The sequence below is a fragment of the Capsaspora owczarzaki genome (assembly GCF_000151315.2).
Source record: "Capsaspora owczarzaki ATCC 30864 unplaced genomic scaffold supercont2.1, whole genome shotgun sequence".
Classification (NCBI taxonomy): domain Eukaryota; class Filasterea; order Ministeriida; family Capsasporidae; genus Capsaspora; species Capsaspora owczarzaki.
Genome location: NW_011887292.1, coordinates 1,485,382 through 1,513,080, shown reverse-complemented (window position 1 = coordinate 1,513,080; position 27,699 = coordinate 1,485,382). Strand labels below are relative to the sequence as shown.

The 27,699-nt window shown below is 54.6% G+C and overlaps 7 protein-coding genes across 7 annotated transcripts; 2 read left to right on the top strand and 5 right to left on the bottom strand.

The window, feature by feature from the left end:
* Nucleotides 1-168: 168 nt before the first annotated feature.
* Nucleotides 169-5,991, top strand: CAOG_00452 (rap guanine nucleotide exchange factor GEF2). Its single transcript, XM_004365266.2, has 17 exons — nt 169-365; nt 1,176-1,578; nt 1,655-1,846; nt 1,928-2,103; nt 2,218-2,363; nt 2,475-2,616; nt 2,692-2,770; nt 2,852-2,940; nt 3,049-3,423; nt 3,528-3,856; nt 3,991-4,146; nt 4,292-4,692; nt 4,797-4,886; nt 4,992-5,084; nt 5,173-5,296; nt 5,413-5,557; nt 5,660-5,991. Exons 1-17 carry the CDS (start codon nt 247-249, stop codon nt 5,871-5,873), a joined length of 3,273 nt encoding a protein of 1,090 aa, XP_004365323.2. The 5' UTR covers nt 169-246; the 3' UTR covers nt 5,874-5,991.
* CAOG_00451 (solute carrier family 25 member 36) lies at nt 5,943-7,852 on the bottom strand. Its single transcript, XM_004365265.2, has 3 exons — nt 7,758-7,852; nt 6,349-7,576; nt 5,943-6,215 (listed from the first exon to the last, which is right to left on the bottom strand). Exons 2-3 carry the CDS (start codon nt 7,466-7,468, stop codon nt 6,013-6,015), a joined length of 1,323 nt encoding a protein of 440 aa, XP_004365322.2. The 5' UTR covers nt 7,469-7,576; nt 7,758-7,852; the 3' UTR covers nt 5,943-6,012.
* A 60-nt stretch (nt 7,853-7,912) lies between these two features.
* On the bottom strand, nt 7,913-10,435 carry CAOG_00450 (hypothetical protein). The gene is made up of 3 exons (XM_004365264.2): nt 10,183-10,435; nt 9,008-9,963; nt 7,913-8,857 (listed from the first exon to the last, which is right to left on the bottom strand). Exons 1-3 carry the CDS (start codon nt 10,379-10,381, stop codon nt 8,063-8,065), a joined length of 1,950 nt encoding a protein of 649 aa, XP_004365321.2. The 5' UTR covers nt 10,382-10,435; the 3' UTR covers nt 7,913-8,062.
* A 149-nt stretch (nt 10,436-10,584) lies between these two features.
* Nucleotides 10,585-12,559, top strand: CAOG_00449 (hypothetical protein). Its single transcript, XM_004365263.2, has 7 exons — nt 10,585-11,035; nt 11,199-11,266; nt 11,351-11,500; nt 11,585-11,713; nt 11,868-11,970; nt 12,076-12,182; nt 12,327-12,559. Exons 1-7 carry the CDS (start codon nt 10,687-10,689, stop codon nt 12,432-12,434), a joined length of 1,014 nt encoding a protein of 337 aa, XP_004365320.1. The 5' UTR covers nt 10,585-10,686; the 3' UTR covers nt 12,435-12,559.
* Nucleotides 12,510-15,561, bottom strand: CAOG_00448 (Cables2 protein). Its single transcript, XM_004365262.2, has 2 exons — nt 13,072-15,561; nt 12,510-12,911 (listed from the first exon to the last, which is right to left on the bottom strand). Exons 1-2 carry the CDS (start codon nt 15,508-15,510, stop codon nt 12,585-12,587), a joined length of 2,766 nt encoding a protein of 921 aa, XP_004365319.1. The 5' UTR covers nt 15,511-15,561; the 3' UTR covers nt 12,510-12,584.
* A 515-nt stretch (nt 15,562-16,076) lies between these two features.
* CAOG_00447 (hypothetical protein) lies at nt 16,077-21,516 on the bottom strand (the record flags this gene model as incomplete). The annotated part of the gene is made up of 3 exons (XM_004365261.1): nt 16,077-18,871; nt 18,991-20,151; nt 20,259-21,516. The coding sequence occupies 3 exons, from the start codon at nt 21,514-21,516 to the stop codon at nt 16,077-16,079; spliced, it is 5,214 nt and encodes a 1,737-aa protein (XP_004365318.1).
* Nucleotides 21,517-23,177: 1,661 nt separating this feature from the next.
* CAOG_00446 (hypothetical protein) lies at nt 23,178-27,609 on the bottom strand. The gene is made up of 3 exons (XM_004365260.2): nt 27,588-27,609; nt 24,561-26,455; nt 23,178-24,399 (listed from the first exon to the last, which is right to left on the bottom strand). The coding sequence occupies exons 2-3, from the start codon at nt 26,371-26,373 to the stop codon at nt 23,267-23,269; spliced, it is 2,946 nt and encodes a 981-aa protein (XP_004365317.1). The 5' UTR covers nt 26,374-26,455; nt 27,588-27,609; the 3' UTR covers nt 23,178-23,266.
* Nucleotides 27,610-27,699: the final 90 nt, after the last annotated feature.

The window sequence follows — 27,699 nt, the reverse complement described above, 5'->3', positions numbered from 1 at the left end:
CGCTCTCTCGCTCCCGGCACACCAACCAACGCAAAAAAAAACACCTGCTTCAACACTCGACGACAAGTCCTTATCTCCATCGCTTTTTGCTGCTCGTTGCTTCAAACGATCGTCGCTCGATGCAACGATTGAAGCTGTGCATTCATCATTCCTTGTTTTTTTTTTTTGTTTTCTTTTTTTTTTTTTTTCCTTTCTTCCTCCTGCTCGAGATTTGCTGTCATCTCAACATCAAACGACCGACGCACAATGAGACCCATTGTCCCTCCGATCGCAAGCTCGGCCCAGCTCGCTCCCAACGCCGGCTCGGTGCTTGGCGGCGCTGGCGCGCACCCATTCGCAGACATCCTGAATGCCCTGTCCCTCCCGTACGCCGCGTTGCCCATTGTCCAGTTTGCGACCCAGCGCCCCTTCCATCATCTCACACTTGTCCTGTTGGCTGGTGCACGGAAGCGCGGACCGAGTAGCAGTGGCGAAGAGAGAGAGAGAGAGAGAGAGAGAGTGTGTGTGTGTGCGTGAGTGAGTGTGAGTTTGAGTTGAATCGCGACCAGCTGGCTTGAAAGCCCGCTTTTTATGACACGACCGAGTGACGAACGTATCCCGCCCCCGGAAGAATGACAGCGCGACCTGCTCAGTGGGGACTTTTGGATGGCAAGCGACCAACGCGGCGTCCACACGTGCATCGCATGGCGGTAGAAAGCTCCACATTGTGCATGTGTGTACCCTGAGACTTCGGCTTGTGTCCTTGCTCCATCGCTTGCGACCTCGTCACGGATACCGTCGCTTGCTAGAGCAGACACCAGAAGACAGCATGGGGTGGAGGGCACCCCCCCCCCGCCTCCCCCAGGGTGCTGGGAGCCCTTCCACACCGCAACCGGGGCAAAAGGGGGCGGGACGGTTGCTCGGTGCGAAAAAAAAAATAATGGCCCGCCCTCTTCCAGCCAGCTCTACCCATCATCTCACAGGGGCTGCTTCACAAGAGCGCCTGCTGCTATTGTGGCGCTGGTGGTGGTGCTGGTGGTGATTTGAGCGAAACCGCGTCGCAACCTAAAGGAGAAAGGACAAAGTCCAATAGTTCGACATCAACCCCAATAACAGTCCGAACATCCCCCCCTCCGCCCTTGTTGGTGTTTCGTTTGGCTGATTTTTCAACCTCCTCCTTCATTGCTTCCGGACAGACCGGCGGAGCGCTCGGAAGACGCCGACGACATCATCTTCACTGCTCTGCGAAAACTGCACGCTTTGGCCAAGCTGCGAAGCGCCCGGCTGCACACTATTGCGGCGACAGTCACTGTCGAGTCCCTTCCGCCGGGCACTGTGGTGTTTAGCCAAGCGGACGATGTTGCGTTCTGGTACGGAATTTTGCGCGGTGCCGTCTCAGTCACCGTCTACGACGAGGACGACGACACCTCCCACCCATTAGAGGTGGCTCGCCTCTTCGAGGGCCAGGGCTTCGGTGACACGGCAATCATGACGGACGAGCCGGCCAGCTCGACGATCCGCACCATCACTGCTTGCGATCTCGTCAAAATTGGTCGTGCCGAGTTCAAGGGCATGATGGAGATGCATCTCCTGGACGAGGTGTGTTTTCGTTTTGCTGCCGTGAATGACAACAATAACAACGATCTGACCTTGCTTTGCCTGGTTGGAAATGCAGATGAACGCCATGTCCAACGAGGACAGGTCACCGCGGTCCCCGATGCGGCCACAGGCTGGATTTGGCAGGCGCTCCAACGACTCAGTGTCCAAGCTGATTCGCACGTCGTCGTCCGGCAAGTTCCAAGGCCTACCTGGTGGGTTGAGTCCGTCAGGATCGAATCCTACAACCCCAATCGTTGCCGCCGAATCTGTAAGCCCAAAGAACATACGCGGTCGCTGACTGTGAATCACAATCGTGGAGGCGGCTCACATTTTGGTCTACATCATTCAGGAACCGAAGAAACCCATCCTCCCCGTCGGAACAGTTTCTGCCAGGAGCAGACCTCCTTCCATTGCGATTACGGTGGACAATTCACACGGCGACATGAGCGATCCGCTGCCGGAGGGCCGTTCAATTCTCCCTTCACCTCGTGTTGACCCGACTTTGCAAGAGCGATTCATGAAGCCGTGAGTTCGATTGAGCTGCACAGCCATTAGCGCACCATTCTCTGACGAAAATGCTTGCTCTGACGACAAATGCTTATTTCTGGTGCGGATGCCAATCGGGTCTTTTTTGCACAGGGTCTCTGAGCGCACGGAAGACGATCTACTTGACATTCTGCAAGAGCTCAACCAACTCAAGGCCTTGTCAGACCTGACGCCAGCAGAAAAGCGTAGTCTGGCGGCCATCACTCGCTTTCAGGTGGTTCCACACGCCGGTGACATTGGTACGTGATCTTTTGCGACATTTTTTGTGCTCTTGCTTCTCGAGTTGTTTGGTGCCCCCCTGGTTTTTTCCCCTCCCCCCTCTGACGTTTCGTCGTGTTGAACCAAAATAGTTGTGCGACAAGGCTCCCAGGGCGCCACCTGGTACATTCTCGCGCAGGGCTCAGTTGAAGTCGTTGTCAATCGCACCACGGTGTGCTCGTTGGGCCCTGGAGAATCCTTTGGCGAGAATCTTGTCAAGTACCCTGGCCCATGGTGAGTTTGCGACATCCATCGGATCCTGACGCTGTTCGAATTTTGTTTTGACCTTTCATCGCCATCTGTGCCTAGGCCGGTGACAATCATAACAAAGGAGGACGAGTGCCAGCTTTTGATGGTTCATCATGCAGACTTTGAGACTGTTTTCAAGGTGTGTCCAACAATAGCACACTTTTCCCCGATTTTGTATGCAGGAGATGAAAGTACTAACAGCCTTCACTTTGTTCTCCAGGAGGCTGCTTCGAACACGAGAATAGTGCGCGATTCCAGCAATGCGATTGTTATGGTGATGGAGCGACGACCTGGAGAGCACCGAGAAGGGCACGTTCACAAACCATCATGTTGTCCGCTCGAACAGAGTGTGGTTTTGTTCTTTGCTTACTTTTCCCGCTTGTTGTCGTCGTTGGTGCTTTTGGAACACCTTTACAGATTTGTAGTGATGAGCGCAATGCGAGATCAGCTAGTGAGCTACCTGGTTAGCCAAGAAGATGAATGCGATGTTCACTTTTTGGAAGATTTCCTGCTCATGTTCCGGACGTTCATGACGCCAATGGAGCTCTGGACTGCGCTGAGCGCACGCTTCCAAACTCCCGCTCCAGCCAACCAACTCATTTCGCCGATTCTGGTGGCAACCATTCGTTCCAAAATTGTCGGAGTCATTTTTGCCTGGGTTCGCTACTACTTTAACGACTTTGAGTCAGATCGAGCGCTCTCCACTGCGTTGGATCGGTTTGTCGAGTCTCTGCAGAGGGACAAGCTCGCATCCGAGCACGATCTGCTTCGGAGCGAGTTGGATACAATTGCGTGCGTTTCTGAAGCGCCGTCCAAAATAATTCCGTGTCCATTCCTTCTCTTTGACTCACTCTACCTTCGTTTTCCCCCTCACTCTGCTTCTCGCTCGCTTACAGGGCTGCATCGGCAAGACCGTCGAATGCAACACACTCGCTTGGGCACACGTCGCATTCCACCACTGCCCTGTACACCGGGAGTGCTAGTGCTGCCGCATCGCCCGAGATTCCGCGCAGTAGCTTGAAAACCCGCACACGCAGCTTGAGCGTCACGCCTGACAGCATGCCCAAGTTGTTTATTCCTCCGATGCACAGCTCGGTCAACTCGGACAAGTTGTTCCGCGGCACGCTCAAAGCCTCCCAGCGGCGCGAGCGAAAGAGCAACAACCCATTGCTCTACGAGCGCAAGGCTTCAGTGGCCTCGGTTGTTCGAGGTGGTCCCGACATGGGTGCGTTTCCCACCCGAACGTTTCGTCTGCAGATTTCGTGTTTTGCGGAAAATTCTCATGTTCTAGTTCTTGTTTTTCGTTTTTGTTTGTTTGTTTTGTGTGGTTCTGGATGCGTTGGATGGACGCGTGAGCAGATGTCGTGCGTGTCTATCGCAGCGACGAGTCTTACAAGACGGTGGCCATCCAGAAGACCACCAGTGCTCAAGAGCTGGTTGCAAACGTCATCACCAAGTTCAATATCACTGACGCCCCTTCAACCTACAAACTTGTTGAAGTGAAACTGAGCGGAGGTACTGAATTCTCTCTCTCTCTCTCTCTCTCTCTCCCCCCCCCCATTCTCTGCACATTTCTTTTCTGTCTTGGTCTCTTGCTTGACTTTTGCCACTTTTTGCCAAATGCAATGCTGGTGGCTCATCTTTTCATTCGCTTGTTCAGATCAACGCGACATTCCGGACGGGGACGTGTCCCTCGCGAGCCAGCTTTCGCTGAATGGCCGTCTGTACATCAAAAAGAGGGTGATTCAACCCCGACTTGGCGATTCAGGCTCTGGTGTGAACGTCACACGGTCCAAAAAGACCTTGTCCAAGGCCGTGGTTGCGCAAGAGTCGATCGATGAGGAAGACCTCAAACCCGCGCCACTGCCGGCAGGCCTGCATGACTCGGCTCGTGAAAACATGCTTCTTGAGATGGACGAACGAGACATCGCACGTCACATCACGCTGCAGGATTATCACTTGTTCTCAAGCACCGAGAGTATCGAGTACATTACTCTGCTGTGGCGACACCAGGGCAAGGACATTTCCAATTTGCTCATGTTCATGCAGCGCTTTAACGAAGTAAGCTTTTGCTAAATTCAGGTGTTTTCTTGTTCGTTTTGCTTGGGTGCCTGTGCACTGACCAAGTCACCTTTTGATGATGATTGATTGACTCATGGCTGCAGCTCAACTATTGGGTTGTTACCGAGGTGTGCTCGTCCAAGAACACCATTCGGCGAGTCAACGTGATTAAAAAGTTTATTACCATCGCCAAGGTATGAGCCACGAATGCCTCCTTTTGTTTTCGAGGATGCCACGGTTTCGATAAGTTGCTCATTTGCGTACACCTTGGGTGCTCTTTGAATTCCAAACACACACAGGACTTGTTGTCTTGCAACAACTTTAATGCGGCATTTGCGATACTGAGCGGTTTGGACAATGTGGCGGTGACACGGCTACACGAAACCTGGGAGGTGCGTTTGGAGCTTTTCCGTTTTTTTTTTGTTCGGTGTAGCTTTTGGTGTGTACTGACCGACCCGAACTTTCTTGCCCTGATCGCAGAAAGTACCGGCCCGCCTTGTGGCCGAGCTTGAGGAAATGCAAATGCTCATGGATCCATCTCGCAACATGAAGGCGTACCGCACGTTGATTCAGCAGACCGCGCCTCCTGCCATTCCTTTCTTCCGTAAGCGTTCTCTGGCATTTCAGATTTTTTTGTTTTTCTCGGGTTGTTCAAATAGTTTTCACAAGCTTACCTGCGGTTGTGCCATTCGGACTGTCCTGCATGCCTGCTCTGATTAGCCCTACTCATGAAGGATTTGACGTTCATGCGCGAGGGCAACGACAGCGTGATCGAGGGCCGCATTAATTTTGATCTCTTGCGCATGATCAGCCGTGCGATTCGCTCGCTCGATCCTTTCCGCTCGACGCCTTACGACAGCACAACGTACGTTTTGCCAACCCAGTATCGGGTTTTCTTGACCTTCAGTCGCTTTTCTTTTCTTTTGGCTCATGCTTGAATCACATGTGCCCTGTGCGCTATCGACAGCTTGCTTCCTGCGGTGCGTCGGCGCCGCACCACTGTGGGCACTCCAATTGAGCTTGATGGCTCACCCATTGTAGTGCCGAATCCAGTCAAAGATTATCTTGCCGGCCTGATTGTCATCGATGACCAGCGTCAGCTCAGCGCATGGTCGCGCGAGTGTGAGATGTCGGCAAAAGAGCGCCGAGCGCAGACATCGCGGCAATCGACTCGGAGGTAGCGGTTGCCAAAATCTTTGTCCCTGTAACGTCCAGTCTACCAATTTCTTGATTCAATCATTGTTGCCGCATTGGCGAAAAATTACAAATATATTACTTAGCTTGCAAGCGAGCAAAGAAAAGAAAGCAACAACAACAACGTCATTGAGCCAAATGAACAACGATTTCATAGGTTAAAAACATAATGGCCGTGTTGGGTACGACACGCGCCAAGTGGGCAGGCATGCCGCTGTAGAGAGCACGCCAACCCTCGTCGATTGCAATCTTGCCCAGACAGTGGAAAAAGCCGCGGTACTTGGCAACATTCCCAACAGGTTTCTCGCGCAATCGTGTCCGAATGACCTCTGCAAGCAGAAAAAAAAATAATAATAATAATTGAGAACGAGAACAACCCGCATGAGTCGACCGATCGATCACACAAACAACCTCACAACAAAATAAAATGAAGACAACCCCCCCCCCAACAAGACGACTCACCATGAGGATAGGTTGAAATAGACGCCACGAGCTTGGCAACACCAGCAATGGTTGTGTACTCGACAAAATCTCGCAGGGACTTGCTCGTTTCGGCATTCGATGGCACGGCTGCCGAAGGCTGGGCGCTCAGTCGGTGCTTGGGAAGTGACTGAGTTGATTCTCGTTGGCCAAACGCGCTGTCGTCAGACTCCCAGCCAGAATCTGTCGTCGTTGAAAGTTGTGGCGTGGTCATTAGAACATCCGCAGAGTCGGCGCGAACTTTAGCCGCAAACTCTTTAAGGCGCTCGTAAATGACAAACTGGATGATGGTCTCCAAAGTGCCGGCATACGACGCACTCATGCCGCGGTAAAACCCAACAATGCCTTCGCGCCGGTACACATCGCGCACACAACGAATGGTACCCGCAATCAGTCCCTGTGCAGGCTGTGCGGTAGCCAGGGGTGCACCGCCAGTGAGAGACGTGGTGGTGGTGGTGCTTGCGGCAGCGACTCGACGCATCGATTCAGATTCGAGCTGCAGTCGCGTCTTAACGAGCCAAATGGGATTGGTAATAGTGGAGGCTGAAACACCGGCGAGAATAGCGCCGCCAGCGGGCACAACGAGACTGCTCTTGTCGTCCACCAGCGCTGAGACCCATTCCTTGCCCTTGGAGTAGGAGAAAAAGTAGATGGATCGGCTCGGTGCGACGCCCACGAGATTCGGAACAAGACCACGGAACAGTGCTCGAGGTCCCTCGACGCGATATAGCTGCAGCAGCGCAGTGCGAATCGTCCGAGGGGCGCGTGGGTCGGAGCGGTGCTGCGACGACTGCATGCGCGTCTTGATAATTTCGAGCGGACTCGTGGCAACCGTGCCAAGCGTGCCTCCAAGTCCACCACCCAGCATGTGAGCCCATGCGGGCGGAGGCGGTCTGCTTCCGGGAGTGGTGGCGGCCAAGTGCGCACTGGTGGCGTTGGTCGCGGTGCTGCTGCTGCCGGTCGCAGTCACCCTGCCCTGCCTGGTGTCTTGCTGCTCCCGTGCGCTGGGCAGGAGCAGTCCGAGCCCTGATCGAGCATGGTACGGCACGGCTAGCGGCGACTGCGGCGGTCTTGGCGAAGATGATGCTGCAGCTCCTTCCATGTGTGTGTGTGTTTGTTTCAACCGCCGTTTATGCTTGTCGACGCTCGGTTAGGGATTTGTTTTGTTTTCCACTTCCTACAAAGCAAAACAACTAAGGCCGATCTGGTCCTGTGTGTCCAACAGCAGAGAGAGAGACAGAGAGAGAGACAGAGAGATGGTCAGCAATGCCAAGACATCTCAGCGTCCGTCCGTTCGACCTCTCTCAACGCTCATGAACCGCGTGTCACGTTGGCGTTGCATGGCAAATGATGGGGGGGGGGGAAAGCACAATTAGATCAGACATACGCACTCGGTGTTCGGACAGATGGACGCGCAGGGAAAGGGAAGGGGGGTGCGGACTGAGAACTGAGGGAATGGACGACGAAAGCGGCAATTGAAATTGGCGCCAAGAATAAAAAAAAACTGAATCCTTGGAGTACTGTTTGATTTGGACGAGAATGATGATGACAATGATGATGATGATGATGACAATGATGATGATGATGATGATGGTGGTGGACAGCGATGACGATGACAGTGAGCAAGACGACAGATCATCGCAAGAACAAGAGCTTAATGTTAACGAATGTCATAACGCATGAGTGATGGGGGTGCTCACATGGCCCCGCCAGCTATAGCATTGCTTAGCACGATCAGAATGTCCGTCGGAGTGGCTTGGTTGCGTCGAACGGTCACGCGAAATTGTTCAGCATACGGCTCGTTGCTCAGGCCCACGGCATGATCGATGGCACACTCCAGTCGTGTGGTCAACACGGACGCCTCGTCCCGCACGGAACTGGATGTGAGGCAGTCAAGCGAGCCGAACGAGGTGACGGCCTGTTCCATGAGGAAATGCAAGAACGACAGACACTCGCTCAGCTGGTCGACCAGGCGCTGGTCTGGGTTGACGAGAGCACTCGGACGCCGCGCAAACCATGCTTCAGATCGAGAAGTAACAATATCGTGCGCCGCAACCGAGTCGTGGAGCGTAACAGCCTGCAGCAGCGCGTTCAGCAGCGACAAGCCAGCACTGGCAAGGCACTGCTGATCCAATGACGCTTCAAAAGCTACCAGCTGGAGCTGAAGACTTCTCACGGGCCAGTCGACCACCGGGCTGACTGATGAGCGGGCACCTCCTGCGGCGCCTCCGTTCAGTTTGTAAATCTGGCCGAGGGCGGCTGCTGTCGAGTGAACTTTAGTCCAGCGGCGTTCGAGCTTGCTTGCGGCTAACTGCATGTGCATTATAGCCACAGAAACGGGATGAACTTCGCAGAGGCTTAAAAAGGAGCCAATCTCGGCCAAGGCAGCGTTCACGTCCAGTCCAGTCAAGGCAGATGGGACGATGGCTTGGTAACCGCTTGCCGCCACTTCGAGAACTTGATCTAATGAGGTATTCTGTGCAGTGATCGCCTAAAGCGGACAAAATGTGGCGCCAGCGACAATCAAAAAACAAAACAAAAAAACAAAACAAAAAAAAAAAACAACAACAACAAAAAAAAAACACCATCAGAATGGGTAAGTTTTTGGTCCAGCATGCAACCATGCAAGCACCTTGGTTACCAATAAGCGCTCTATCAACACGTCAGGAACAAGCTGTTGCAATGCGCCGCGGTAGAGACAGCTCGCAAGCTGGAAATCACAAGGAGCAAAGGCACGTGCTAGCTGCACCAAGTACGCGAAACGCGAATCCGGCAACGAGGTTGTAACAGGTAACGACAACAAAGCCCCAATGCAGGTCGCCGCATCGCTAATCCAACCGCGTTGCGCAAATACCAAGCTGGAAGAGTGAAGCAGACGAACGGCGGTCTCCAAGTCGCCAGCGCTCAGCCGCGAGAGGCCTTTCCGCTGATCGAGGAGTGCTTCTCCCAACGCGGGCTCGTCTGATGGCGCTGTGGCGGGAGACTGCGCTGTACGAGAGAGTATCGTCGGTGCTGGCGAGCCGGGTGACGCGGCTGACGAGGATGCCGAGCGCAGAGCTTCTTTTGTCGGAGTGGTTGGTCCTGCCGGCGACGGCGACGGCGGTGAGGGCATCTGCAGGACTCTGCCTCCCTTGGGCGAAGCAGCGGATGCCAATGAGGCAGCAGCTGGGCCTCCAGTTGGGTGCTTGGAGGACATGTGAGTGGAGTAAGTTGCCTCCGAGCCAAACTTTTTGCGGCACACTGTGCAGAATAGCGATGCTCCGGCCCGTTGGGGCGAGGGTGCAGGCGATGTGACTGGCGTCGACGACGACGACGACGACGAAGCAAGCTGCTGTTGCGCTGCTGGAGGCGAGCGGAGTCCAGCAACAGCACTACCAGCACTACTGATTCCGGGTGTGCCGGCCAACAGCGCGAGCGATTTTGCTCCAATTCTTGTCGGAGAAGAAGTTGCTGACAATGACGATGCATTGGATGCTGCTCCTCGAGCAAGCAAAGCAATCAGATTGTTCGTCGCAGCCATTGCGGCAATGTTCTTGCCGAGGGAAGGAGGGTTGTGCAGCGAGAGTGGCGTCGGGGTCAACGGCTCGAGCAACGAATCTAGCCCAAGACAACAAACAGAATTGAAAAACCAAAGCATGATGCAAGTAAGATTGTTTGTCCATCCTAACTCATGTTCATCCTGGATGTTTGGTCGTCAATGCCGTCCATGTGAGGACGTGAGGAGGTTCGGTGGTCGCGAGCGAGGTCATTTTCCCCAAACGCACTCCAAAGTCCATGCACAAACACACACATTATTGCTGTAGGTCGTTTCCGTACATTGTGTGGTACCAGCGGGAAGCCACGCTTGCAGCAGCGTCGCGGCAGGCGAGCCGGCATTGGAACCGCTCGCGTGGAGGACGATACGCTGCGGTAGCAGAGCCGCAGCAGCCTCGATTGGAGACAGCATTGCAGCAGAGCCAGCAGGAGACGAAGACGAAAGACCGGCACCACCAGTCGTCGGTGGCTGTGGTGCCATGAGCGCGATGGAAAGCGAACGAGGCGAGGTGGTGCGAATCGACTGCGAAGGCTCAAAAACAAGGGGAGGACTGCCGGCTTTGAGATCTGAGACAGCCATACAGAGGATGAATAGTGAAATCAAACAAAGTGACAGCAATGCACTAATGCCTGCCTTGTTGCAGTGCCTATGGAGCTGTTTGTTTCGTATTGCAGTCCTTTTTATTCCATTTGATTCATTCTCACTGAGCCTCGTCTCTCCCTTCCCCCCCCCCCAACCTCCCATTGTTTTTTTTTCCCCCTTTTGAACCGAATACAACAAAGAGGATGGACGCGCGATCGCAGGCTGCTGAGTCGCTTGCGCGGCAACGCGAGCAGTTTCGTCGGTCGGCCGTCGCGTCGTCTGCAATGCTCCCAACGCGACCGGTGCCAGTGATGGCAGGGACGACCATCACGCCCATCGGGTCGCTGGCATCCATGCTGCAGGGCTCGTCGGCTGCGTCGTCGTCGTCGTCATCAGCAGCTCAGCAGGCCGACCAGCAGCAGCAGCAGCAGCAGGGGCAGCAGGGGCAGCGACCGGGTGGGCTGCCCAGCCTGCTCAGCAGCCTGACAAACAACTCGGAGCCACGCGGAGGGCAGTTCATCCGCCAAGCTCAGCAGCAGCGCGCGGCAGAGGGTGAGTTCACACACGATGGCATGGTGGATGGGTGGAGGAGCTCTTGTAGTGCTTGGGTCGCAATAGTCATCAAACTTGGTCGTACGAACACGAACAACTCGAGTTCGTTTGCGTTGTGTGGTTGCTGACGTCCCCCCCATGTCTGTGTCTTTTGGTTGCACAGTTTCATCCAATCTGGTCCGGCTGTGTGAGCGAATCGTGACCCATCTCCGAGACCGCCATTTGGCCAGAGTGCGTAGAATTGCCTCCCAATGACTGTATGGTTGGTACTTGGAAGCGCGCTCACTTGTTGTTTATTCCGTGTGTCTCGTTCAGGACGATAATGCGGCAACAGAGTTTTCGTTGGACGAACTGCTTGCACGCGTCAGCGAGCGTGTGCTCAGTCCTGCAGAGCTGGACGACATGCGACACCGACTCGAGGGCAACATTCTCATCAATCACGTTGATGGCAAGTTTCGATACAAGGTGAGCCTTTCCTGTGCCATGTCGATCGTTGTGTCGTTGCGTGTGTTACTCATCTCATCGCCCAACTCCTTCTGTTCCGACTAGCCTAAATACGCCGTCGGTAGCAAAGACGAGCTGCTTGAGCTGTTGCGCAGCTACTACATGCAAGGTCTAGGCGGGATAAAGCAGTCCGAGTTGCTGCAGTGCTATCGCGAAGCCGCTGACGACGTGATGGTACTTGTGTTTCCGTGGTTGAACTGGGGGTTTTTTTTTTTGTTTTTTCTTCTTTTTTTTGGCGGTAGGGTGTGCTGAGTAGCAGCCTGCTTACACACGCGCCTGCATCCATGTGCACTCCCCCCCCCACACACCCATGCCTTGACGAATGTAGCAACTTCAAGCTGACAACCGCATTTATGTCCTGAAGCCAACCAAAGGGACCGAAATGATTCTATTCTACAACGACCCTCGACTGCGGGTTGATGTTGATGAAGGTATGCGCCTCGATCGATGGCTGGCAAGTTCGTGGTTGAGCACCTGTGTTGATAATGGTTTCTCCGTTTTTTTTTTTTTTTTTTTTTTTTTTTTTTTTTGGATAGAGTTCAAGGATTTATGGTCGAAAATCCAACTTCCGCTTAGCGTGGACGCGGAACTTCGAGCTGCCCAACTACAGCCCCTGAAAGTGGCTTTGCCCAATAGTGTTGAGGTATTGTTTGCGAACTTGCATGATTTTTTTTTGTTCTGTTCGTTTGTGATGCTTGCTGCAGACGCGCAGTTGCTCACCATGGTGGGGGGTTGTTCTCTTTTCATTTCTGCCCTCGTCTTCCTCCCTATGGCTACCGATACCTAGGAGCAAAACAAAGCAAAGAAGCAAACTGCTCGCAAAATCACGAAATTCACAAATACCCACCTGCAAAACCTCGATCTCACCCAAGACTTCAAGCCTCGAACCCGATAGCAGTTGTCGCAATGAGATTGTCATTTTATCTGGTGTGTTGGCGCGAGCTTCCATCTCGATTGGCATGGACGACGATGCTTTCATTGTAATTTTATTGCAAATACACACAAACACGCACCCGACAACTATGCGTAATGTCTCTTTTTTTTTTCAGTCAAGTAGAGTCGAGTAATCGGGAGGAGTCGTACTGACAGGTCGATCCGCAGAAATGTTGTAAAGGGGCTCGGTGTAGTCCAGCTCTTGGATAAGATAACTCAGGTGTGGTTCCACGTCTTCGATACGCGTATACAAGCTGAACTCTAGCGCGGCATAGACTGGAAACTCAAAGGAGAGCACGTCATCATGCGAAAGTCCCAGCAGTTTGTCAAACGCAATCAAGAGTGGGTGTGCTGCATTCGAATTGCAGTCATGGAACTTGGCGGCGAGCAGCAAGCACACGGAAGCCACAGCTTTGCGATTCGTTTTGCTAATTTTGTTCTGAGGGTTGAAGGTTGAGGGACGCACAAGCAGACACATGAGCAGAAACCAAACCCAACCCAAAACAAGACAAACAACCGGGAAAAAAAAAGTCAGCCTTTGTTTCTCCCTGTTTCTTCCTCCAAGCCAAAACCTTGGCGCAACCATCGACACGACGTACCTTCAACAGCAGTCGCTCAAAGAAAACGTAAGCCTTGGCTACAGTGGATACTTCGAGCCCGCATTCCGTCACGCCAATTTCGAGCATCTGACGCTTGAGACTACGCATTTTGGAGAATGTCAAGTCAATGTCGGGATGGCGCTCTCGGAACTGCTCGTTCAGATCTTTTTTGAGATTGTAGCGATTGACATAAGGGATGATTGTGACCATGAATGCCGGCAGTGTGAGCACCGTTTTGTGTTTGCCCATGCGTAAATCAGGATCGTCAAGGGCGCGTGGGTTGTATGGCTCGACATCGAGAACAGAGTGCGACGACGCGTCAACAAAGACGGAAGGACTGAGAAGCGCCAAGTACGAAATGTCTTCATTCTTTGCCGCTGCGCTTGCTGTTGGAAGGTGTTGCTCGGATTGCTGAGCACCTTGAGTAGCGTGGTGCTGGTCACCGACCTGGGCCGGCTCATCAAGCGCGTGTTGCTGCAAGATTTGGCGGTGGGTGGGCGCGGATGCCCCCTGCGCATCAAGAGAGTTTCGGCCGACCGGCGGCGACAGCAAGCCTGCCAATGACAGTGTGGAGAATGATGGGTTGAGCATGTCCTTCGAGTCGCTGAGGTTGATTCGAGATTCAATGTGGAGCGCGGAGGGGTGTGCCGCAGCGCCCGCAGCAATGGCCGAGGCAAGTGTGCTCGAAGGGGAGGTCAGCGACGCTGCATTGGCAGGCCGCAGAGTGGACTCGCCCGAGGAGGCCGGTAACGATAATCGACTGCGGTGCGACATGGGGACAATCGGGCCCGACGACCCTGCCGAGAGATGCCCGGCTGCGCCACTGACGCCGCCGGCACCACCAATATTGCTGCTTGTCCCCGATGAAGTATTGCTTGAGGCAACGACGCCCTCGGTGCTTGACATTGAAACGACATCGTCGCTGTCAGACAAAGGACGAATGTCGTTGGTGGCAAGAGTCCGCTTGCTCCGACTCTTCTCGCGCTCACTATCGTATCGCAGGACGGAAAACATTGCTATCGGGGCGCTCTGGCGGGGCCGAACAACAACGCGCGCGTTGGTAACAGAGCGCCCATTGGTGGCGCTGGTCGCCAGGAAGCTTGCACTCGGGAGCACTTGAACCCGCGAGAGCTGGCGTTGGGCGGAAGCAAGTCGACCGGCATGCGCAGGTCCGTGATGAGAGGCAGCGGCGCTTGGGTGATGGCCGTGGTGCTGGCCGTGGTGCTGGCCGTGTGCATGAGCATGGTGACCGTGTGTGTGTGCATGAGAGTGACGAGAATGAAGCGACTGATGCGTCACTCCGTGAAGATGGTGCGAAAGGTGGGTGTGATGAGCGCTTTGTGCAAGATGCGGTTTGCCTGGTTTGGGCCGAGGACCAGCACTTTGAGGAGTCTGATTGCCAGACTGGAGTCCCAAAGGACTGATGTGACTGTTCGGACTGAAGGCGTTATTGCCGCCGTCGAGACCGTTGACGGCAAGCTGCAAGCCCGACGGACGCCGTTTGTTTGGCGAATGGCCCGCGAGGAACGGGGAGGCCTTTGCTGGCGGCGACAGTGAGTATCCGCCCATTGGACGCGAGACGCCATCATCGTGGAATTCGTCGCTTGGCAGACTATCGCCTGCGTGAGGTGAACCAGAGTCGCGGCCAGTCGACCGCCCTCCTCTCCCCAGCGTCCCTGCTGAGCCCTGCGCCGCGCCTGCCGCGCCGGGGATGGATATCGGCGCCGACTGAAACGCTCCTCTCAGATGCGCCTGGTCCGTCAAGTCCTCTGGGCGTCCAGGCGATGTAGCCTCGAACGAGCTGCTGCTGCCCGGGCTGGAGCTTGTGATTGCGTCCAGCGCAGGCGGTTGCACCCCGCTACTGACTGGAGTATGTTGGACGGATGGCACATGCTGCTCGGACGGGAAGTTCATTGCGACGCGTTGCTGGGCCGCCCCGGCAGCGACAGGTTGGATTTTGAGGGTGGCCGCTGAATCGCTCAATCCGAACTGCTTCTTGGTCAGCCCAGGCAGGTCGAGCGGTGGCAAAACTGTCAGATCTGGGTCGTAAACAGTGTCTGGCACTCCGTTGGTAGAGCCGCGCGGCGCCAGCACCATCGTCGTCCCAGTGCTGCTGCCGCTGCTGCTGCTGGTGGTGGTCCCGGCGCCAAACAAATCCGAAGCCAGCGGCGTAGTACGAGCTGCCGGCCCTTTTTGGCTCGCGTCCGTTGCCCGCACTCCAAACAACAATGCACCAGGGTCGGCAGCGCCTCCCAGAGGCCCATGAGCTGAGCTGGCAGCCAAGGACGACCCGGTCGTGGTGGCAGCAAAGTTGTTGCCCCCCTTGCCTGGCTCCCGTGGGTCTGCTGGCTGCTCGGCAGATTTGGTGGTGGGTCCCTGCAAGTTGATTCCAGAGAGGAACGAGAAAGCGGCGGCCCGACGGCCTTGGCTTTGGCGCATGAGTAGTGGCCTGCCCCCTGTTTGTCGCTCACGTTCAAAAGTGAATGATGACTGACTGCGCCTTTTCTTTGAGATTCCTTCGTTTTAGGTGAACAAGTGAGAGAGACCCGACTTTGACACAGTATTTCACTCATTCATTGGGAGGAAACTTGTTGGATCGGAAGCGCGAGTGTGGCAATTGACGAAAAGCTGCGTGCTATTCAATGCTGATACAAAAAGCGCAACACCATCCTGACCAACACAAACACATGCAAATATCAATGGCGTTGTCACGTTCTGATCAACGACAACAACAGCAACACACACACACAAGAAAAGGCTGACAGATAACGTAACTTGGAAAAGAAAAGGGAGAAAGAAAAAGAAAACACACCCAAAGAGCAAGACAAAAACCTAGAACAAACAGCAACAAATAAACAAAGCAAACACGGGAACGCATGTGGAAGGAAGCATGCAAACGAAAAGGGAGTCGCTAGTATTTCAAACGACACAAGCCTGTTGTTTTCGTTGTCCTTGGTGGTTTGAAGCGAAGGAATAATGTGCTTAGAAACCGAGCATGCAAGGGTTTATGCAAAATCGCTAGATTGACGCATTTGGTCATCGTACGCCGGAGGAGGGGCATAAGCAGGCAGCGTGCGCGATGGACGGGCAGCGCCTCTTGCGCTGGCATCGTCAGTGAACGGCGGAGGCTCCTGATAAGCCGGCAGGGCACGAGTGCGTCCAGCGCCAGCAACAAACGCTGGGGGCTCGGCATACGGTGGCAGGGTGCGCGTGCGGCCCGCGGCGGCACCAGCGGCACCAGCGGCAGCTGCGACATCAACTGCAGGCTCGACTGGGGCTTCGCGCTGAGTAGATGGTGCTGGGACAACCGGCGGGGCGACGCGAGCTCCGCTGAAGGCGGGCGGGTACTGGTAGTTTGGCAGAGTGCGGGCCTTCTTGAACAAGGTGTCGCCGGAGCCGGCACTGGAGCCAGTCGACTCGGCCTCCTCAACTTGTTGCATCTCGGGCTCTTGCTTGCCACCAGCTGGGCGGTAGCCAGCCTCAAGGCTCGCGAGGGCTGCAGCCTGGATTTGGGCGTCCGTGGCCATAGGACGGTACTCCATCTGACGCTTGCGGCGCCAAGCCAGGTAGATGAGAACGATCAACAGGAAGAGCAGAATGAAGAGCGGAACAAGGATGGCCACAAGGTCGACGCTGTCGCTCGAAGGCGAGACGACGGCACCAGTGGAGGTAGGCGCAACGCCAGACGTGGGGACGGCGGTGGCAGAGCTGACGGCGGCGGTGGTCGAGCCGGGCACAACAGTGCTAGGAGCGCCAGTAGTCTCAGATGGCACGGCGGTTGTTGGTGTGCCAGTCGTCGGGGTGGGCACCTCAGTGGTCGGAGTACCTGTCGTGGGTGTCGGCACTTGAGTGGTCGGAGTGCCGGTGGTCTCGGTGACTGCGGTGGACGTGGCGACCTCGGTGGTTGGTGTCTCAACGGACGTTGAGGGAGAAGGCGTGACGGGAAGAGAGACGGTGGTCGGTCCGTCGAGGAAGTACATGTACATGACATCGTAGCCAACAATGTCAGAAAGACCCTCGAGACCGCCGGCAAGAAGCGTCGAGTACAGGTTGTAGCCTTCACTGGGGTCGTTGTTGAAGGTCGTGAAATCGACGACAGTGGAGCCCGAGAAGGCGTTGCGCAGCCAGAAGCTCGTGGTGTTGCGCGGGGCGGTAGCCGCCGCAAGGTCGTCGAAGAGGTGGAAGAAATTGGAGGCCCCGAAAGCTGGGAAGGGGAAGTCCATGCCCATTCGGAGCACAAAGCTCGGCGCGAAGGTCGATTGAGTAATGTCGAGCTGGAAGGTGGTGCTGGCGGTCTGGCCAAACTGGTCAAAGGCCGTCAAGCGCAGAGTGACAAGCCCAGGAGCGACGAGAGACTCTTGCGGGAGACCCACGAACTGACCAGCGGTATCGAAGGACAGATAGTCTGGCAACGCGGCCAACGGTGACAGGGTGGCAACGTACACGAGAGGCTCGGTGGCATCCGGGCTGCTGAAGGCGTCGGCGGGCACGTCAAAGGACCAGGCAACGCCAAGCACGAGCGGTTGGGTAGGAATAGGAATCCAAGCAACCAGAGGACGGATGCCGGCAGTGCCAGACACGGAAGCAGTCGCGGTGGTCGCAGAGGCGGACGGAGTAACCGACGAGTGCGGGTTGATCTCGATGAAGAAGCTCGAAATCGGAGGAGGCAGCGTCGACGAGACGGTAGGAGAGGGCGAACCAGTGGCCGATGGCGTAGCCGACGAGTGCGGGTTGATCTCGATGAAGAAGCTCGAAATCGGAGGAGGCAGCGTCGACGAGACGGTCGGAGAGGGCGAACCAGTGGCCGATGGCGTAGCCGACGAGTGCGGGTTGATCTCGATGAAGAAGCTCGAAATCGGAGGAGGCAGCGTCGACGAGACCGTCGGAGAGGGCGAACCGGAAGCCGATGGAGTAGCCGACGAGTGTGGGTTGATCTCGATAAAGAAGCTCGAAATCGGAGGAGGCAGCGTCGAAGAGACTGTCGGGGTCGGGGAAGACGCAGATGGGGTGACAGACGGCAACAAACTCGACGGAACAGTCGGAGTAGGGTAGGACGAGGCAACAGAGATGCGAGTGGACGAAACCGTCGGGCGCTCGGACGAAACAGTGACGCGGCTGGACGAAACTGTGGGGCGCTCTGAGGAGACACTAATTCGGGTTGACGACACAGAGGGACGCTCGGACGAGACGGTGGGGCGCTCGGAGGAAACGCTGACTCGGGTTGACGACACGGTAGGGCGCTCGGACGACACGGTGGGGCGCGACGATGAAGCAGTTTCGGAGCCAACAACGCTCGGAGTGCCAGTCGAGAAAGTGGGGGTGCCGGTCGTGGCTGTGCCGGTCGAGAAGGTGGCAGTACCGGTCGAGAAAGTCGGGGTGCCGGTCGAGAAAGTGGCAGTGCCGATCGAGGAAGTGGGCGATGGGAATGAAGACGCGGAGCTCTCGCAGAAAGTGTCGCTCGTGGGGCACTGTTGCACGAGCTCGATGTGCTGAACAGAGACACCGGACGTCAAAGGAGACGTAATATCGCAAGTAGGAGGATCGAAGCAAACAACATAGCCGGCGTTGGAGGTAATGTTGAAGCGGTAGCTGTAATACTCGTTGGGCTGGCAGAAAGAGTACGTGCGAGTTTCACCAATTCCCCAGTTGATTTCGTTGGCACGAGAGTCGAGCACGTGCCATGCGGAGCCATCGAAACCTTCAAAAGTCCAAGTGCCAGGGCTCTGTTGAGCGCACTCTGCATAGGTGCCAGAGCACTCGGTGTTCTCGAGCATCGCTTGAATAGTGTACTGGTTCACGGCTGCGGTGAAAACAAGCAGAAGAGGGTCAATGTTAGTCAGACAGTCAGGCAACGCAAAAAAGGATTGTGCCGGACGTCAGCAAACGTAGAAGCAGAACAGCAAAAAACAAAAGGCTCACCTGTGGCAACTCCACTGTCAAAAGCGTATCCCAGGTACACGGGGTTCTCGATAGTAGGCGCATAGTACGTCCAGAAGTGCACACTCTCCTCGTCGTTGAAGAAGATGAGCTCTGGATCAGCATAAGGCTCGTCGTACGTCTCGACTGAAGCAACGCCAGGGTAAATGTCAACGACGTTGGCACCGCAAGTGATGGCTCCAGTGACGGAAGGCGTTGCAGACGAAGGGGTAACAGAGGGCGTCGCCGACGAAGGAGTAACGGATGCCGGAGTGGCCGAGCTAGGGGTGACGGAGCCAGGGGTGACGGAGCCAGGGGTGACGGAGACAGAGCCAGGAGTGGCTGAGCTAGGGGTGACCGAGACAGGGGTGACAGAACCAGGGGTGGCCGAGCTGGGGGTAACCGAGCCAGGCGTGACAGAGCCGGGGGTGACAGAACCAGGAGTGGCCGACGAAGGCGTGACAGAGCCGGGGGTGACAGAACCAGGAGTGGCCGACGAAGGTGTGACAGAGCCAGGGGTGGCCGACGAAGGTGTGACAGAGCCAGGGGTCACAGAGCCAGGGGTGACAGAAGGAGTGGTGCTGATCACGATACGAGTGGAGGTCTCCGAAACGGAGCTGGGAGTAGTCGACACGACGACAGTGTTGCTCGAGATGGGCGTGTTGCTCGAGACGGGCGTGTTGCTGGAGGGAGTGTTGCTCGAGATCGGGGTGTTGCTGGAGGGAGTGGAGGAAATAGACGAAACGACCGATCGCGTCGATGAAGGGGTGGCAGAGCTGGCAACAGGGGTGGCGCTTGAGCTCGATGAGCAGCCAAACGAGTTGGTGGGACACTCTTGATAGAGGGTCAGTTGTTGCAAAGAAACACCGCTGCGCACCGGGTCCGGAGAGAAGCACGTCGGATAATCATCGCAAGTAATATAACCGGCATTGGCAGTAATGTGCAGACGGTAGCCATTGTAGGCAACGGGCTGGCACAGAACGAAGGTGCGGGTCTGGCCTGCGGTCCAAGCGGTTTGCCCAGCTTGCGAGTCAAGAACAACCCAGGCTGCACCATTCCAGCCTTCGAACGTCCAGGCACCGGGTGACTGTTGGGCGCACTCTGAGAGGGTTCCAGTGCATCCATAGTTGTCGATCATGGCTTGGATCGTGTACATGTTGACCACTGCGAAAGGAGAAGCAACATAGCCAAAAACAAGAGCATTTGATGAGTAAGACATGTCAAACTACCCCAGTCAACTAATTTTCCTCTCATCCGCCACGCATTGTTACCTGCAGAGTCACTGGTGAAAGTGTAAGACAGAGTAATCGGGTCGGTCGGGGTGGGCGCGTATTGCGTGAAGAAATGAACTGAATCATCGACCGGATAGAAGGCGTCAGAAGCTGGCTGGACAAACCCGCCCAGGGGCGAGAATGCGTCAGGCGTACCAGCCAAGTAATCGACCACGTTTTTGCCGCAAAGATCGATGGGAGTAATCGACGGAGTAGCGGAAGATGCGGTGGCCGACGAAGCATCAGGCGTCGCCGACGAAGGGGTAATCGACGGAGTAGCCGACGAAGAGAATGGCGACACTGCAATGAAGAACGACGCGATCGGAGCAGGGAGCGTCGACGAAGGTCCAGGGGTGGCCGATGAAGGGGTGACCGATGGAGTGGCCGACGAAGCATCAGGAGTGGCCGACGAAGCATCAGGCGTGGCCGACGAAGCATCAGGCGTGGCCGACGAAGGGGTGACCGACGGAGTGGCCGACGAAGAGAATGGCGACACTGTAATGAAGAACGACGAGACTGGAGCAGGGAGCGTCGACGAAGGTCCAGGAGTGGCCGATGAAACCTCAGGAGTGGCCGATGAAACCTCAGGAGTGGCCGACGAAACTTCAGGAGTGGCAGACGAAACTTCAGCAGTGGCAGACGAAACCTCAGGAGTAGCCGACGAAACTTCAGGAGTGGCAGACGAAACCTCAGGAGTAGCCGACGAAGGGGTAATCGACGGAGTAGCCGACGAAGAGAATGGCGACACTGCAATGAAGAACGACGAGATTGGAGCAGGGAGCGTCGACGAAGGTCCAGGAGTGGCCGATGAAACCTCAGGAGTGGCCGATGAAACCTCAGGAGTGGCCGACGAAACTTCAGGAGTGGCCGACGAAACTTCAGCAGTGGCCGACGAAGGGGTAATCGACGGAGTGGCCGACGAAGAAGATGGAGAAACCTCGATGAAGAACGACGAGGTCACAGGCGGCAGCGTCGATGAAGGCGCTGCTGTCGGGGTCGCTGACGATGGGGTAGCAGAAGAAACGAACGGGGACACCTCCAAAAAGAAGGATGAAACGACTGGAGGAAGAGTCGATGATGGTGTTGCTGACGCGTACGTGGAAGCGATCGTAACCGTCGAAGAGGCAACATTGTCAAACTCGACAAAAAACGAGACTTGGGGAGGCGGGGGATCGGCAAACGCAGATCCATGTAGCAAGGAAAGCAACACGAAAAAGACTACGCTCAGCGCAGCAGATCGGGCTGCAGCTCGTGTCATGGCTGTTGATCCAAAGCACAAGGATAGTTCAAGAAAGAAAAGAAGAAGAAAAAAAAAAGAGGAAGGGCAAGAAGAAATAAACGGAAAAAAAAAAAAAGAGAAACTACATTTCCGATCAACCAGAGGGAGCAGAGTTAGAGCAAACAGACACACCATCAGCAAACAAGTGAGTATGAAGCCGGACAAGCAGCAAACAAGAAGAGTCCGCAAACGAAACGGGGACCCAGAAAGTTAAAGTTGTTAATAGTGAAAAATGAAAAAAGAAGCAAAAAAAAAAAAAAAAAAAAAAACGAAGGAAAAAAGACGGAAAATGCAATTCTCGTTTGCTCCCCTTGCTGCGTGCTCCCATGAGTTCTTTCAAGCCAGGACAGATGGGGAAGCCTCCGTCTCCGGAAACAGTCTCCAAACATAGTTTTCTACAGATGATCACAACGGCAAGGCAGCTGACGCAAACTGAACCACGCCACAGCCGAAACAAAGGAGATGGGCGGGAGGGCGAAAAGAATATCGAGCCAGACCGTTCAATGGAAATCCAGCAAATTCAGCAAAAAAAAAAAAAAAAAAAAAGCAGAAGAGCATTGCATGAGGTGCGCTTTGTGCATCAGAGTTGCTCTTCTGGGATCTACAACGACGCTCCACCCTCCGCCCACAAGTGGTGTAGGGGAGCTCCATCCGTTTCCCCCTTGCTTCTGCCGAAAGTCTGAGGCGGGCTGTGTGGACGAAGGCAGGGAGCCGCAATAAAATCGACAAACAGGCAAAAAGGAACAAAAAAAAAAAAGGGAGGAAAAAAAAAAAAAAAAAAGAGGGAAAAAATTACTCGTACAGATTCAGCAAAATAAATGGCCCACGACGTTTTAGGGATCGGTTTTTTTTGAACAAGTAAAATACATCACAAAATAGCGCGCCAATTCCTGCCAAGGGCAGCGGTTGTTTGCTGTATGACTTGTTCTGGAGAATGGTCTATCAAACACAGAACATTACATCTACAATCAAACAAGTGCTCATCTCAAAGATGATTTTTGACTGCCAGTCGAAGATCGAACGAAAAGACGAAGAAAGAAAACGAACAGAGGTTAAAAAAAAAAAACGGTCGCCTCACGCCCCCAAGAAAGCAAGGCATTTGGACGAGCGTGAAAATGCATTCTTGGCGGACCTCTCTCATACCGTTGGTGTGGTACATTGAACCGGCTGTAATGGATATTACTTTCGACACCTCCAACAGGCTGCAGGTTCCATCGCCGCCCGGCGATCTGTTTGTGACGATGCGTTTTGTACGCAACCGAGCTGTTTGATTGGTTTTTTTTTTTTTTTTTTTTTTTTTGCTGTTTGCGGTAATATACTCACACAAGCAAATTGTATTATTTGTCGCTCCATCGAACAGAGCGCTCTCTTTCTCTCTCTTCCATGGCACACTTGCAGCAAGGCATTTCTGGGACGCGGCAAAGCTCGAAAGCTGTCCTTTGCTTTTTGTTTTTTCTTTTTTTTCTTTTTTTTTTTATTGTCTGCATGTCGATTTGTTTGCCAATTTGGCATGACGCCCAAAATGTTTCTTAATCTAGAGGCTTATTGGACGTAATCTTGCCAGTCGCACCTCTCCGTCTCGCGAGCGTAGTTACACAACGTGAGTCAAGCGTGGCATATTGCCCGGTCTAAATACTGCATTGGTTCATGTAACTTTATTTTCAAAGAGGATAATGCGGTAAGAACTAGGTTCCGACAAACGACCAACAAACGGCAAGCAAGGTTGCGTTCATGTCCGGGGCTTTTTATTGCCAGTTTCGGCTCGGAAGTGCCAATTGTTATTCGACGGAGTGGGCGCAGCCTTGTGTTCCGTGCGAGGTGCGAATGCACGAAACTCCCAGTTCCGACTGCCCGCACCGTCCGAACCTTGTCGGGCAGGAGGGGGCGGATGCGCCGACACTGCTGGTGCATGGTGAAACTGCTGCTGAATGGGAGGCTGGTGCATGCTGGGTGGTTGCGTCATTCCTGGAGGCTGGTGCAAGGAGGGAGGATAAACTTGCGGTGAAAATTGCGCTTGCGCCATTGGCGACATTGGGTCTGAAATGGACCCCTGCCGTGACCTCACGCCTCCATTTCCAAAACCATTCATCATTGAAAATTGGAGGTCGCCCGCACCCGGAGAAAGGGCGGCAGCGAGCTGGTGTTGAGCGAATTGCTGCTGCGCAAGCTGTTGTTGGGCAAGTTGCTGGGCCAATTGCTGTTGCTGCTGATGCTGTTGTTGCTGTTGTTGCTGAAGCAGCAAACTCAGCAATGGGTTGTATGAATTGAGGGACGTGGTTTGCGGGCCCAGTAACGGAAGGGAAGGGAGGGAGTTTGCTGGCGAGGGAATGTTCAACTGCGGCAGGTTTGAGAACGAAGACCGCGGAGAAAGGCTCGGTGAAGTTGACGCTTGCAGGCTTTGGAGCTGCGAAATAAGCGCGGCTTGTTGCTGTTGGAGCATTTGCAATTGCTGCGTCTGCAAATCCACCGGACTGAGCTGCTGCTGCTGCTGCTGCTGTTGTTGCTGTGTCTGCATCTGAAGAAGAAGCTGTTGAATTTGGGCAGCCTGATTGGTGACAGTCTGTGCGGACGGAGACGCAAGCTGGGGTGACTGCGAGAACAAGTGCACTGGTTGTGGCTGTTGTTGTGGTTGCTGTTGCTGCTGCTGATGTTGTTGTTGCTGCTGTTGAATCAATGATACAAGCGAGGACAACGGAGATGAAGCTCCCGAGGGCGAAGCTGGGCTGGAAGACACGCTCCCGGTGATGGAGCCGAGATTGACGTTGACCAAGTCACCATTTTTAGAAATGAGTTTCCGAGGATCTTGAAGCAGCATTTGCATTTGTTCCATTTGGGAAGCGGCAGCCGCGGGATCGTTGGGAGCTGTGCATACAAAGGAACCGAAAAACAAAAAGAACAAGCAACAACGACAGGCCAAAGTGGATAAAAGCAATTCGTGAGGTGAACATCAACAAGGTACGATCGCCACCAAACCAATTGCCACCAACTCCATATTCGCAAAGTGCAAAACAAAAAAAACTCACAAATAATAGTGATGGAAATGTTTGGCATCGAGTTGCTGCGACGACGAATCAGCGGTGGACGACCAGCAAGGCTGGGATGCAGTCTGCTTGCTTGTCGACCTGAGCTTTGGTCATCTTCCATTGACCCTGGCCCGACGTCGAGATTTAACATTCCATTTGAAGCATACTGAGCAGGCGAGTGGGAGTTTGAACTGTGGGTCTGCTTCGAGTCTGCAGATTTTGGCGGAAGCGCAATCGTAATGCCACCATCGGCATTGTAGGCCACCACAGGGCGGTATTGACTGTCGGAATGAGTCGAAGTGTGTTGATGGTGAGAGGAGTGGTCCTGGAACGCCTGCTGGTGATGGAGGTGTTGCTGCGCCTGCACTTGAGGCTGTAATTGGAATTGCTGCTGTTGTTGCTGCTGTTGATGTTGCTGTTGCTGTTGCTGATGTTGCTGCTGATGTTGCTGCTGATGTTGCTGCTGATGTTGCTGCTGATGCTGTGGATGTTGCTGCTGATGTTGATGTTGTTGGGCGGAGGGCGCTTGGTGGAAGGATGGCTGCTGTGGCGAAAACACGGGATACTGATCAGCTTTGCTTGCTGATGACGCCCATACAGCCAGATCGTCTCGTCGTAGGGTGGAGGCACCCGGGAGAACAGCAGTCAGCTCGTGCATGCGACGCTGTTGCAACTGGTGGGGAAGTTCAACACCGTTGAGCAATTGTGAGAGCGCGCTGCCGTCCGCAGCCAGATTCATGGTTGTCGCAGTCGGAATGACATCGTTGACATCGAAATCGTCCATGCCATTGTCGTGCCGGTCGTTGAAAAGCTGGGGATCGCTGTGGCTTCTGCTGCGGCGGACCTTGCGCTTGGGTTGCAGCATGAGATCAAGCGACGATGTGATTAGCAAACCGTCGACAATATTGGTCGAGTGTGGTGCTCGACTGGCGGTCGTCGCCGCGGACGTCGTGGGCGTGTACTCGTCAAAATCGCGTCGGATAACGTCGCGCCCATCCAGCAACTGCGATGCCAAGCTTCGCTCGCGTTTTGCTCGTGCGTGCTCGCGCGGGGCACTCATGTCGCCAGCAGGGCCGGGGGAAGGTTCTGTCGACGAGTTCACGGGAGAAGCTGCCGAGACGACAACTCCGACGTGATTATTGGAATGGACGGAATAATCCTCCAGGCCTTGATCGAAGGAGCTGCCTCTTGACGACGACGACGGGCGCCGCGCGCTGTCAAAGGTGCGCGAGACACGGTGCAATGGGGTCTTTGTGACGCCGCCGCCAGCGGCAGGACTGCTGCCGTCTGTGCTCGGGGTACCCCCGGCCGACAGCGACATGTGCGCGGCAAACTCGCTGGAGAACGAGACTGACGACGTGGCGGACGCGGGTGTTTGAGGAATGCCAGCACCACCATCGTTCTCCCGTTGCATGTGGAGCAGAGGTGCGCCCGAAAGCAACTGATGCGGCTGCCGTAGCTCGTGCGGGAACGCGGAAATGTCTTGCGTAAACCCCGGAGCAGGCTGCGATGAAGCTGTTCCCAACACGAGATCGGCTGGTTTCAGCGTCATTTTGACAACCAGGTCTGACAAGGAGCGCATTGCAGCACGGTGCGTTGGTGGTCCTGGCTGCAACAGCGCATCCACGGTTGGGTCGCCCTCCAGCTCTGGCAAGTCAAACTCGGTCACGCCGAGGAAAAAGTCACTGTCTGGCCTCACGCCGTCCGGCATTGCGGCCGTCAACATCTCCTCGTCCACCACTGAGGCAAACAGGTCGCTGGCCAGGTCGTCGATGGAGCGTGTTGCAGTCACGATCGGATGTTGACCTGACATTCTGTGGGGGGTGCAATTTTGGAGCAGTAGCCAGGTTGGGGGGGGGGGTTGGTTGTTTTGTTCTTGTTGCTTGATGTGATGACTGTGTGGCAGAGACAAGGGGTCAAAAGTCAAAGATCGAACGAAACCACCAAAGCAGTTTCCAAACAATGAGTTGGAGAGCGAAAAAAAAAAAAATTCAAAGGAAAGGTCGCGGTTTGCTGGAAGGGGGATGAGAAGTGGTGGTGTTGGGCCGGGGGGGTGTGGGCGACGTTGGTGACATGGACGGGGAAATGGGCAAAAGTGGTGCTTTCGATGGAGGAGAGGAGGAGAGGAGGAGAGGGTGTGGGGGCGCAGACGGACGGAGAACAAGCGCAGAATAGTGACAACAAAAACCAAAAAAAAAAAAAAAAAAAATAGGCGTGAATGGCAATCTGCTCCTTTCTGCTTCCCCCTCCCTCGCCCGTCACTGCTTGTCTGGCTGTATCCGCTATGTGTTCCCATCCCTTGGTCTGGTCAGGGGCCTCGTGGGGGGGGAATCGGGGAGCAGTCCAGTCAAGCGCAACAGAAGAGCTCTTCGGTCTTCTTTTTTTTTTTTTTTTTTTGTTAGTTTTTTTTTTTTTTTTCAACTTCGTTTTAGCGCCAGAGCGAAGAGCACTGCTGATGGGCAGGGTTGGACGAGCGACGCAGCAAAATGCACACGGCTCAAATGGCTCAAACGGTTGCAGGACGAGCGAGACACCGCCACCAGAGTCGGTCGGGTCAGGTCGGCTTTGAGCAGCAGGCTGACTCGTACACTCGTGTGATGGAAACCGCTTCGCTGAAGTCCCCGTTTTGCCGCCCCTCGCGACCGCCGCTCTCGAAAGCCCCGCCATTGCTCTTGTTAGCTTTTCAATTGCAGTGCTCGGAGCAGTTCGACCGTCATGCACAGAAGCGTGTGTCACACCAAAGGGCCAAAAAAAAAAAAAAAAAAAAAAAAGCAAGACGGAATGACAGCTTTGCACGCGCAATACGGTCAAGCCTGACGCCGCACGGGGAAAGGAGAGGATGAGGAAGTGTAGGCCTTTATCTTGAGAAGCCAAGGTTGTGAGGCGCTGCGGGGGCGGTGAGAGACGAAGGCGCAGCGGGGAAGAGGAAAAAGGCGAGGGGGCGTTTTGGTGCAAACAACCGAGAAAGAACAAAAAAAAAAAACAAAAAAAAAAAAAAAAAAAAAAAAAACCTCTTGTTGCTTTTACAATTGAATTCAATAGAACGACAATAGAGGAATGAATGAAACCAAAGCGTTGGTTGTGGGTGTTTTGTTGCTCTCGTGTCGCATACTACTGTTCATCAAGTTGGTGTCACTTC